This window comes from Chinchilla lanigera, unplaced genomic scaffold (assembly GCF_000276665.1).
Source record: "Chinchilla lanigera isolate Chin_1 unplaced genomic scaffold, ChiLan1.0 scaffold00024, whole genome shotgun sequence".
NCBI lineage: Eukaryota > Metazoa > Chordata > Mammalia > Rodentia > Chinchillidae > Chinchilla > Chinchilla lanigera.
The window spans coordinates 13255011-13268177 of NW_004955425.1; the positions used below are offsets into that span (position 1 = coordinate 13255011).

General features: G+C 39.7%; 1 protein-coding gene across 6 annotated transcripts in view; it reads right to left on the reverse strand.

The window, feature by feature from the left end:
* Slc16a9 (solute carrier family 16, member 9) overlaps positions 1–13167 on the reverse strand; it is a 50803-nt gene that overhangs the window by 5108 nt on the left and 32528 nt on the right. For 5 of the 6 annotated variants that reach the window (XM_005385933.2, XM_013514881.1, XM_005385930.1 and 2 more), the window contains exons 3-4: positions 9127–9270; positions 3466–3561 (exon numbers count right to left, since the gene is read on the reverse strand). In XM_005385933.2, the coding sequence (XP_005385990.1) occupies positions 3466–3561; positions 9127–9270 (240 nt within the window). The remainder of the gene's footprint in view (positions 1–3465; positions 3562–9126; positions 9271–13167) is intronic. The other variant, XM_013514882.1, reaches the window with a different exon arrangement.

Genomic DNA, 13167 nt, shown 5'->3' on the forward strand with positions numbered 1-13167 from the left:
AGTCTAATGTCAGCCTAAACAACTTAGGAGACCCTGTTTCAAAATTAAAAATAAATAGACAACTAGAAAGGCATGGAAGTACAGCTCAGAAATAAAGGGCTTCTCTAATATCTACCAGACCCTGGGCTTGATCCTTGGTACTATGAACGAATGATGAATGAATGAACAGAAAAATTCTTACAAATAACCAACTGGCTCTATATTTTAGAGTTGTAAGAAAATATTTTTGAGGCAGAATTCAGTTGTCCTTTCTTCCTATATTCCAAGTTACCTTTTCATTCCCAGAGAGGAATCTTTGCATGAGTATATTAATTGATGGTTTATGATAATGTATTGGGCGCTAAGATAGTATCTTGGTCCACACTAAGCAGTATCTCTTTGCTGACCATTGACAAGTAACAATAGACAAATTTAATCCTTCCCTTAGTTCTGTAAAAGTAGTGTATGCTTTGAAAGTTGCAATACTTTAGAATAAACTGAAAGTACTGAGTATAATTAGGTGCTTTATAGACTGTGGTGCTATATCAGAATCAATAACTGTGCCTCTGTCATTCTGGTCTATCACTGTGTCTTTGAACAGATTCTACAAAATTGCTACACCATTAGACACTTACAATATTCTGGGTACTTTGAAAGTTCTAGTTTCAACCTTAATCTGAGAAAATAAATAACTTTCCACTGATAATGGATGTCGACATCATGATATACAAGAGAAACACATCAAATCGATCCAACAGATATTTACCAAACACCTACCATATGCTGACTGTATGACAAAGGCAGGGAAAATCAATCTACTTATCTTAGACTACATCCCATGAAAACAGGGCGAAGGCTTAAAAAGCTGTAGGAATTTTTTTAGGACAACAGAGAGTAAACATTTCCCTGTGGGGCAGGGTGTGTAGCTCAGGGGTACAGACTTGCCTACAGTGTATGAGGTCCTAGATTTAATCCCCAGAATTGCCAGGAGAAAAAAGTTTCTCTGTACAACTTTTAAACAGTAAAACTATAATTTTAAATATTTAAAAAGAACATCCTCCTAAGTGAAAAACGATCAGTGTAATGGACAAAATGAAAACATGAATGATGCTTTCACCCACGTCTAGATTAAACACTCCTACAAAAGGGAAAAGATTGAGTGATGCCCAGGAAAACGGAAACTCTTAAGCATGAGTGGATTCATCACGCCAGGCTTGGATCAATACACTTTTTCTGTAAAGCATTAGAGTGTATATTTAAGGCCCATGCTCCATGCAGTACCAGTCCCAATACTGCAGCTCTGCCCTTGAAGCGTGACAACAGCCCGGATGACCCACACAGGAGCAGGCATGGCTGTGTCCCTATTAATTTACAGACACTAAGTTTCACATGACCGTCCCACGTCATGAAATATTCTTTTTTGATTTTTTAAATCATTTTTAAAATGCAAAGTCCGTTCTTGATTTGTGGGCCAGACAAACAACGGCTGTAGGCTAGACTGTACCCATAGGCATAAGTTTCCCAACCCCTAGTCAATGTGGAGGAAAATGAGTGCCCCAAAACTTTCATTGTATGCCTGTATTTTTCCTTTTGACTAGGTTACATTATGTCAAAGAATTTGGTTTGAGTTTTTTTTTTTTTTTATTCTCCTGTGACTCTGTTTTGTTTGTCATCTCTTTGACTGGTGGCGCCATCCCTCTCCCTGATTCCCCCTCACTTGCCTCACCCCCTGTGAGCTAAAACTAAAACCCCTTCACCTCTGACTGCCCCCACTTCACAGTTCGGAAAACTGAGGGATAGAATAGCTGTATCTTGCCCAGCTCCAGAGAACTAATGAGTGACAAGCAGCACTCAAAACAGGCAGCCTGGCTCCCGGGTCTGGGTTGTAACTCTACATGCTTTGCCTCCACACAAAAACAGTACAGGTGAGACCTTGCATCCCCTGGGGTGTCAGACCCCGTCTTATGCCCCCTGACACACTCGTGGGGGATCCAAACAGGTTCTCTCAACTGCATTCCAACTGCTTTGCATTCCTCTTCTGTTGTTTTTGTGCTCTTTCTCCTCTTTCTGCCTTGGCCATGACCTCAAACTTGGGACATGTCTCTTCCTGGACCGCGGTGCACATTTCCCACCTGGCAAGCCTTCCTTAAATTACCACAAGTGCAGAGCCAACGCCGTTCAGTTCATCCAGGAGTCCCTCGCTGCCCTGGGATGGCCTCAGAACAAAGCATGTGTGTGCATCCCGTCGCCTGTCCAAGAGCCTGCCCTCCCAGGGACACCTGCCAGCTAACGAGTCGCTTATGTAAACTTACAGCTTTCAGTAACTTGGCAGCTGTGTCCCCTAAATAAACTCATAAAATACTGGCCATAAAAATTTTGATAAGTTCCCTAAACAGCTTTTAAAAAATTGATCTGAAAAGTGAAACAGCCCTTTAAAACCCATGGAGGAGTCCAGAAGGCTTTCATATTTCGAATCTATATTTTATACATACATTTCTCTTCTGTGAGCGTCTCTTGATGGTTAAAGGAATAATAAGAGTACACAGCCTGCTTTGAAGATATTAATACGTAATACAACAAGCACTGTTAATTTCCTACCACTTTGTTTGTAAGTCTGTATTGTCTGTACTGTTCTTTTGCTATTTTGTAAAAGGTTGTCTGTCTGTTAATGTTTTCCTCCTTCTATTTTTAAAATAAAAAAAAAAGAGTACACAGCCTGTTGCTTGGATATGCACAGAAGCCCGTAAGATGTGTTCAGAAATCAGTAGAGAAATTGTAAGCTCCACAATATGTGCAAGGAAAGAGACAGCCAGCATCAGTCCTTTTGCCAGTGGCCGTGGGGTTGTCAATTTTCCTCCCCTTTCCCTTACCTTCCTCAGGGATAAGGTGCTTCACAGGGCATCACGGTTCTGTCAGCAAAGCCTTCACCAGCATATGGCTCTCAATATACTGAGCCCATAAGCTTCCTTTTCATATGTTACACTGGACATATATTGCCCCAGATTTTTCACATGTGTCCTTTGAAAGCTACTCTCATATTTATGGTAAAAAGAAATACATATTTATTCTAGGAGAAAAGTAAAAGAATCATTTGGCTACCTGAGACACTAGGTAAGTGACGGCTATGCATATCTGTGCTTGGTAAATTCTGTCTTTGTTTAGAAGGCTAAATAATGACAATACTTATTTTGAAAATGTACCTGTTGTAAACCAGGGGTGGTAGCACTCACTTGTAATCTCAGCACTCGGGAAGCTGAAGCAGGAGGGGATTGAGAGTTCAAGGCCAGCCTGAGCTATAAGGTGAGATGCTATCTCAAAAAACAAAAGGAAGGAAGGAAGGGAGGAAGGAAGGAAGGAGAGAAGGAGAAAGAAAAAGAAGGAAAAGGAGGCAAGGAAAGAAAAGAAAAAAAAAAGAAAAGAAAGGAAAGGAAAGGAAAGGAAAGGAAAGGAAAGGAAAGGAAAGGAAATAAGAGAAGAGAAACGTACCTGTTGAAATCAGGCCAAGTGCAAGGCCTCTGCGGCTGTCAAAATACTGACACGTGATGGTCACTGTTGCAGTGTATAATAAACCACATCCAAGACCTATGAATAAAAAGACATCGCATATATTAAGAAAGATTTCATTATTTTAAATCCATGAGAAGAAAAGACAGAAAGGCGTAATTAAGTGTCTCCACTAGGACATTCTCTTACTGATTTCAGAGTACAAGTTCCTAGATTCCTTCCGTGTCCATACTATCAAACCAAATCATGAGTTCGGTTAACTAATACAGTTGCCATTATTATACACAGGACACTTCAAGACATTGAATAAAGGTGGTTTTGGTGGTGCACACATATAATCGCAGCACTCTGGGAAGCTGAGACAGGAGGACTGCAAGTTCAAGCCAGCCTGGGTAATTTTGCAATTTAGTGAGATCCTATCTCAAAATAAATAAAAACAAAGGAAAGGAGCGGAAAGGGGAGGGGAGAGGAGAGAAGGGGACTAACACAGTGCAAAGGCCCTGGTCTTAAACTCCAGTATCATTAAAAAAAAGATATGAAGTAATACGTGCATTTGCAAAATCAATTTTAATGCCAAAAGTGCCCCCCTTAAAAGAGACTGCATTTCTGAGCACCTTTGGAAAGGGAATGGATTTGCTTTCTGACTTCGTTGTTAGTGTTCTGTCAAATGTTAGGCATTGGGATACGAAGAAAAAAACTCCAGGTTACCAGGTGCCAGAAACCCAAAAGTAGGAACAGCAACTTTTATACTTTTAACTTTAAAGTGAAATTTGTAAAAAATGATTTCAAGGATGTGGATGTCAGATAAAATTATGTCACTGTTTTATAATGCTGCATAAATTTAATATGCTTTTTTTGAAATTTTCTTCAAAATTTTGAAAAAGCAGAAGGTGGACTGAATCTCCCCACGTCTGTGTCAAGATGACTAAGCCAGCAGCTCTTGGAGAGAGGTCAGTGGGGCCCGGGGAATCTGAGATGCCGAGACTAAACCATTTTTACAAAAGTACTGAGATGCTCTCAGCTTTTTCTATTATATTCACATTTATGATGCTCATGTAAAAGAGATGTAGTAAATAAAATTGTAAGAGGCTTTGTACAAATCAAGGTATTTGTACCACACTTACACCTTTTTACCTTTAACACCAATACTGTAAAAACAAATTCGTTTTAAATGTTCTATCTGAATTACAACAGTTGCTCAAGGAAAAGTATTTAAGCGACAGTTTCAGTAGCCAAGTAAAGCAGCCACTTCTTTTTTTCATATCCTGCCTGTTTTTGTATTGGAAAGAATGTCTGATAGATAAATTGTGGTTATTGACCTTGGGGATTTAATAGCTATTTTCTTGAAAATGAATTAATAAGGCAAACAACTGACAGTGATTGTCACCAATGATAAGATTCAAGGTTTGCAGCAAAAGGTGAGAATTTTAGAAAATTGGCATTTACTACTATGAACTTGACAGCTTCTCAATATATAAAGACTTTCTAATGAGCTTGACGGTAATATTAACAAGTGACTCTTAGCTGGGTATGGTGGCAAATATCTGTCATCCCAGTGCTCAGCAGGACAAGACAGGAGGACTATGAATTCGAGGCCAACCTGGGCTACACAGCTACTTCAAGCCCAGCCTGGTCTACATAGACTATCTCCAAAAACCAAAAACAAATTTTTTCCAAAAGTGTTAATGTGACTTTTGATGCTTTATAATGAAATATGTTAACATTTTTAAATTCTAGTAATGCTTAGAGCCCCAATATATTTCAAATATACATGCATGATATTATAAAATTAAGTTTGAATGAAGAGCCAAGTACAGAATAAACAAGTAGCCTTAGTAAGAAAAGTATATTGACGTGGTATTAGATTCCACATTGAAGTAATCTTTAGGATATTATCATTTAACAAATTTTGGTGTAATATAACAGGTGTATCTAATTGCCTAAAAAGACTGTTAGAAATCCTTCTCTTTTCCAATTATATTTTTGTATAAGCCCAGGTTTTCTTCCAATTTTTCAGTCAAAGACACATACTGTGCTAGACATGGTGATGCAAACCTCTAATCCAAGCTTTAAAGAGGCTGAGGCAGGAGTACTTCAAGTTTGAGACCAGCCTGGGCTACACAGCAAGTTCAAGGCCAGTCTGTACTAGATAGAGAGACCTTGCCTCAAACAAAACAAATCAAAATAATACATTGCAACAGGCTGGGTACCGAAGATAGGAAGACCCATATCGTCTATAAAGCTAGACATGAAAGAGATTTACAAATATGTAAAAAGCGATGCCATTTTTCCTGCTAATTTGCTTTTATTTTGGAGAATAGTTATTTTTCACAGTAAATGTGTTATTTATATTAGCATGTTACAAGAGAATTATAAAAGTTAAGATATAAAAAATTTAAAAATCAATCATTAGATTGTGGTTTTCTTCACTTTCCACCCAAATATGAACAGATTATGTAGATATCGTCTCAGACTGTATTATAAAATCATTTCCTTATTACAACTGCATAATCATGAGAATCAAAAGACTATCTTTAATGATAAAAAAAATTTCAAATGGGGAAGGAAGGAGAGGCTTCTAAACTCTACTTTGTCTAAGGTAAATATACAGGAAAGTGTTTATATCAGTTGTCATCAATGTCTAACATGGGTTTTTCTTCCCCTCCTATTTCAATGGATTATACAAGAAAATAAAAAGAAAATGAGATTTTTTCCAAAATCAAGACAGGAATATTAAGGAAACCATAATCAAGTAGTTAAGAAACAATATATTCTGAAGAAAAGAGAATGTTAAGAAGTATACTTTTCAGAAAAACAGTAAGAAATTATGAGAAAAAAGCTTCAGCAATTCCCTTCCTATATCATCACACCTTTCCCAGAACATCCCTAACCTCACACCGCACCACACTGTCTTTTTCCTGCTTTGTTGAAGTTATTGAGAATATAGGAGTCTGAATTATAGGTTTGGCTATGTAACTTTGATTCACTTGAAAACTGGCCCACTACCATTTTATCTGAAGTATAAAAATCTAAACAAGATAATATATTTGCAAGATTATATTTCTTAAAAGATGAATTAATTGGTAAAACAGAATTATGGCAAATAATATATTTTAATATTATTTTCTTTTTTTTTTTTTTTTTTTTGTTTTGTTTTTGGTTTTTTCTCCGGTACCAGGAACCGAACTCACGACCTTGCGCTTGCCAGGCAGGCGCTTTTGCCGCTGAGCTAAATCCCCAGCCCTATTTTCATATTTTAGATTATAATTGGGTATCAAATATAGGCTTAATGTCATTTTCTATATTCATTACTCTATTACACAAATATTTCTGAGTCAGTGGAGCCCCTTTAATAGCCCCAAACTGCTCTTGTAGTCTTGAACTAAAAGGTGAGAAAGGAATAGAGGAAAGGAACACACATGGACTAAACACCTCTGTGTGCCTCTTACTATGCACTACCTCACAAACAGCCACACTATCTCTGTGAATTCCTGAGTCTGCTTTATGAAAAATAAACATGGAAGCTCAGTGAAGTTGAATGATTTTTCAGATCACAAAACTAGTAATTGTGGTTATGCAAGCTAACTTTCCTTGCACTATGCCACTGATCATTCCCAAACCCTACAAGATGATGCTCTGATGGTGCTCATTTTAAAAATGAGAAAAAAGGAGACAAGAAACACATTTACAGCCTCACAGACGGGAAGTAGATACAGCTAACCCACTTGGTCTGATCCCAAAGACTGCCTGTTAGTGCTGACGCTTCCTCTATGTCACGAGATCTAGTTTATGAGGCCACCAGCTCACTCCAGACATAAGAAGGTCCTTGGAATATGATTGTGCCTAGAACGGATGCTCAGCACATTTCACCCTTTGTTATGGTTTAGCTCTAGAATGTTCCCCCAAAACGTCATGTACTCAAGGCAGGGTTCTTGGAAGGTGAATTGATCATGGTGGTGCTATTGCTACATGTGCTATGTGGAAATAGGGCCTGGGTGAAAAAGGCATGTCACCAAGCGCTCAATCTAGAAGGGCACACCTCCCTTCCTAGCTTCTCATGCTTTCTGTTTCCTGCTGCCGTGATGCGAGCAGCTGTCCTCTGCACAGGCCCCTTCACTGTGCTGTTTCTGCCTTGGAGTCAACAGACCATGGACTGACACCTAAAACCATGAGCCCAAATGAACCTCCCCCTCCTTTCAATTGTGGGTGCTGGATATTGTATCTCAGTGACAGGAAAATGACTAAGACAAATTTTGGTACCAAAGAAGTGTATACGTGGTCAAGTGGTTTAGAAGCCTTTGGGACTGGTTCATAGGAAGAGTTTGGAAAAATTTAGAGATGCAGGCCAGAGAAGCCCTAGAATGCTGTAAGGCAATCTTAATGAAAGACTCTGGTTAGAGCTCAGAAGACCAGAATGCTGATAGAAATGTATACAGTACAGATTCGGCTCAGGAGATCTCAGGAATAAAGATCATCTGTTGTACTACAGGCCACGTGTGTTAGCTTCTGACAGGAAATCTGTCTGTATTTTGCTCATGTCCTGAGACTCTGTGGGAGACTGAGATTAAGGGTAGTAAACTGATTTACAGCCAACATTCAGGCTGTGGAATGGGTGCTGTTGTTGGCTTTTAGCCAGATTGACATCGAGAATTCAAAACAAATGACATAGCTAAATGATTTTAAAAGTTTTGAGTTTCACTCGAAAGCACAGCAAGACTAAAGCAGCGCATGTTTCCCAAAAAGATGAAAAAGAAGCCAAGTACTTTGCATTAGGAAAATAGGAAAGGATCTTTGAAGGCATCTAGGTAATCAGTAAGACCTTACCTTTCACTGATTCAAGAGTGCAAAAGTGAAAACAAACTCCTTTGAAAAACTTTGCTTTGAGGAGAGAGCCCCAGGCCCCCTACTTGAGAAGAGCCACATAATAAACTGGTTTGCTGGGCTCACACCTATAAGCTCAGCATTAGGGAGGGTGAGGCAAAAGGACTTCCGTGAGTTCAAGGCCAGCCTGAACTGCATAGTGAGAACCTGTCTCAAAAGAAACAAAGAAAAATTTAAATTTAAAAAATTTAAAAAATAAAAAATCCAGGCCTGGTAGCAGGAGGCTGAGGCAGGAAGATCATCATAAGTTCAAGGCCAATCTGGTCTACATAGGGAGTTCAAGGCCAAACTGGAGTACATAGTGAAAGCCTGTCTCAAAAAACCTAAAACCAAAACAACATGTCTTAAAATATACTTTTTACTTCTACTGTAACTTTTGGTTTGGGCCTGACAAAAGATACTGTGGATCACAAAGAGCTTTTGTGACACAAATGCCTTAACATAACTGTTTCCCTACCCAGTGGGCAGGGGCCACTTCCTACATCTAAGAGGAGGCACGTATCATGACATCTAAGTTTTATTTTCTTCTTCTCACTTTTCTTTTTTGTGCTATTTAGAGACATGTGCTAACACTGAAACCCACCACCCTGTGCCTTGCAGGAGATATAATACGAAAGCATCAATTTTGGGAGAAGCGGTCACTGAAAGTAAATTATTAGTAAACTTTTCTATTCCTTACATTAACTGAACAATATACCTGGCACTAGTGAAGTGGCACGTGATTTGTAAAGTCAGAAAAATGACTGTGAGCCAGGTCCTTACCTACAACGATACCATAGGAGAAAAACAGAAAGTAGATATTGGGGGCAAAACTGCTCAACATCAGGCCTCCAGCCACCATGAAGCCACTGAAGATTGTGACAGATCTTGCTCCAAAAGATGAGACACAGAGACTGCAGACAGGACCTATAAAGAAAAATCGAAACCTCCATTTATTTAACAGTAATCCCTTCCCCACAGTGAAGTGATCTGTGTATCAGAAGTTCACAATGATTCTTTCCATCATGAAAACCACACCAAAAAACCACATCTACACTGCTATTTGCTAGACACTGTGAGGTACTTCCCAGAAACAATCGCTCAATTCATCTTAATGTTACTATAGCCCTGGGAGGTAGATACAAATTATTCCAATTTTTTATGAAGAAGTTCAGAAGTGACACATTGTGGCACATGCCTGTAATCCCAGCACTCAGGAGGATGTGGGAGGAGACTCATGAGTTTGAAGCCAGCTTTAGCTACATAGCATGTTTGAGGTTAAGGCCTGGACTACAGTCTCAAAAAACACCAAAACAAAACCATGTTAAGGGGTGGAAAGATCACATAGTTTTAAAATGAGGATTTTGGACTCAGACTTTATTTGACTTCTAGCTTTATGTAAAGTTAAATACTACCAAGTTGTTTCATTTCGTTTCCTCATCTGAAAACTGGAGTGAGAATAGTACCTACCTTCTAATGTGACAGCGCCCCACTGGCTGTCCAAGACAAGCACTACCAAGTGTTAAGAAGCACAGGGAGTAAGCAGAATTCTTACACGCTGCTGGCCTTCCCACCCGGAACTGAACACAGCACATTGCAAAACCAACAATTCAAATTCTATGCATCCATCCAATAGAAATGCTGTACCAAGTTATCTACATTAACATCCATAGCTGAACTACTGATAATTGCTAGACTCAGGAAGCCCAGATGTTCATCAGCAGTAGGGTATGAGCATTGTGGTAAATTTGTACAATCTCCTGTCCTCTAGGAAGCATGACCTACAGCTACACATGACAGTGTGGGTACAGCCTCACAAACATATGCTGAGCAAAAGACACCCAACACAAAGTACAAACCATGTAATTCCCATTATAAAACATACAAAATATGCATGATTAATGTATCAGGACAGTGATTTCCCTACAGGGGAAAACTAGTAGTAAGAACAGCGTAGCAGTCAGAAGCATTATTGAGCTTTGAGGGTGTTGCTCATGTGCTGGGTCTTAGTGTGCAGTGATCATTTGGGTGTGTTCAGCTTGTGCAAAGTCATCACACTTTATGTGCATGACATGTGTGCTCCTCTGTATGGCTCTTCTGTGTGGCTTTTCTAAGACTGAAAAATGATGAAATCCTTCCACAGCTTCACTCTTGGTAGAGCCAGGATCCAATAATCCTAAACCCCCAATCTTCCAGTACCAGAATCCCTTAAGCACATATTTAAGACCAGATTAGGACCACACTGCCCAGTGCTTATGGCTCTCCCACATTCCTTCCTGGTCATGAACTGGCTTCTGTCATTGCCACGCCCTCTTGTGCGAGCCAGAGCAGAAGAGATGTATAAAGAACATAGGGGAACACGCTGCATCAGTATTTTAAAAGAAAAGTCTATTTTAGACATCAAATTGATTATCCAATAGTTGAGCTGTATGGTCTTAGAAATGATCTTAAGGGTCAAGCTTCATAATGAGATGTCTGGCAGAATAGGCACAATCCTCTCTTGATTATTAAACTACACTGACATAGACAGTAAGTGTTTATAAATTTAACAAGTACAACGGAAGTGAAATACACAGAGATTATTACTGGCATGCTTAAAATTTCCACTTTGCATCCTCAAAATAAAACTGTAAATATATGCTCCTTGATGCATGCTAACTCCACAAAGAAACACAGGGTTGGGGTGTCCAAAGGTTGGGGTGAAGGATACTAATTTTCATAGCATGTACAAGCAAGACTGGTGTTTTATAAAATATATATCATTATCACTTATTTGATAAATCCTTTTTTGTTTGTTTTGTGGTTTGCCATTGTTTTTTGGTTTTTGAAGACAGGGTCTCACTAACCTCCCTTTCCCCCAAAATAAGACCTTGCTGGAAAATAATCAACCGTGAAAACTAGAGATCAAAAATGCCAGCCTCAATCAGCCCACCCTTCTTTTTTCTTTTAACCTGCCTTACTAAGCAAGAGAACAGTGTTGGCAGGTAAGGCAAACATAGGCCGGTTGGGGCTGGCATTTTTTATGTTTAGTTTTCAAGGCCTATTATTTTCCAGCTAGGTCTTATTTTGGGGGATACATGGTATATAGCCCAGGTTGGCCTTGAACTCACTACCCTCCTGCCTCATTCTTTTGAGTGCTGAGATGATAGGCGTGCTCCACCATGCCCAGCTTGTGATCAATCCTTAAATCATTTTGCCTAACACATGACTCTTTCAAAAAAAAAAAAAAAGGTTGTGTTAGGAAGAACTGGGCAAAAATTTGACAGATGAAAACACCAAATTGAAAAGCAGTTTTTTGAAAAATCCCATTTTCACACTGCCATCTGCTCCTAAATTAGAGAGAAAAAAATCTTGATGTCAGAAATTAAAGACAAAGAAGTTTGCAGCAGAAAAAGGCCTTGGAGTGACACAAGTACTTCATTTAAAAAAGGATTGAACTGGAGTTCAGAAAGATCATGTGGTCTGACCAAGCATCCATCTCCGGTCAATGCTGGCTAAGGCCAAAATCAGCCAAGTGTTCTTCCCAGTTGAGAGGTATTTCAATCAGTATCTGATTTTTTCCCTAAAAGTCAAAATGTGAGTAAAAAATACCACAGTACTGTAATACTGTACAGCTTAAGTACTTGTACAAACTTGTACCAGACTAAAACACAATATTCACAATTACTTGGTATTTCGAAGTTGGAGTAGTTGTTTTACCCTCGTCCTTAGAAAGCGCAGCCAAAACCTGGGCATTACTCTCACCAATCCTGGAACTGCCGGCACACTGGGAACTGGCCAGTGCAACAGAATCCTGCGGGCAGCAGGAATCCATCTGCCTTGGAAGAATGAGGAGTGCTGGAGGCTAATGCTCAGACCCCTCTGCCAGTGCTTGGAACTCTTTCAGCAAGTGTGGCTGGCTGCACTGCCTCACTATTACCTTGGGGAAAGTCCACTGATTCATGAGGAGTTTGAAGGCTGGAGGAACTAAGCAGGGAAGTTGGGGAGAGAGGACTGTTACCTCGGGGCATTATTGTGGGTTACGAGAACCCATTCTGTACTTTTCTAATGAAACTATGTGCTTTAGCATAACGGTAGCTGACTCTGCACCTCAGTAGCTGCGCCTGAGGGGTTCAGAAAGCAACCTTTGTGTTCACCCACTTGGTGCAATGAATGGCAAGGTGTGTGCACCCATGTAACAGTGTCAAATCTAGATTTTTGTTCACATAATGGTCCGTGTAGCATTTTTTGTGTATGTATTCTTGAGCATCTCAGGGGGCAAGATGCTCCGTGTATTGCTGTGCATCCCTGAGCACCATGGAGGGTGACATACACACACACCATTCTCCTGTTCTGCAGACATCTGATGTGCCATAAGGGAATCTGGGTGTGGCTCACAGTGGCTGGGCCTGGGGAAGCAGGAGCCCATCCGTGCATTCAGCTACTTGGCAGATGAATGCCAAGCTGCGTGCAGAAGCTGCAAAGCAGCTGCAGGTGAGTTTTACCCATGAAATGCTCATGGTTGAATTTCTTACATTTGGGATTTGTATCCTTAAAAAAGTTTTCTTACAACTGTTCTTGTAGAAGTAGCCCAATTTAGTACAATGGTACATGAAAAACCTGGTCTCTGTAGCTTTACGTAGTATATGCAGAAACAGGTTTCAAATACAGTGTAAAAATATCTGCCCTGCCAGATGTGAAGACATATACTTTCAATTTAGAAATTCATCCCATTCCCCAAATGGGAATGTGACATTCAATAACTGTTACCAGTTTCCGATTGATGTTATGTTTGCTAACAGAGGAGAGTGTAGGACCTCTATCCAAGAGCAATGCAGAAATTCC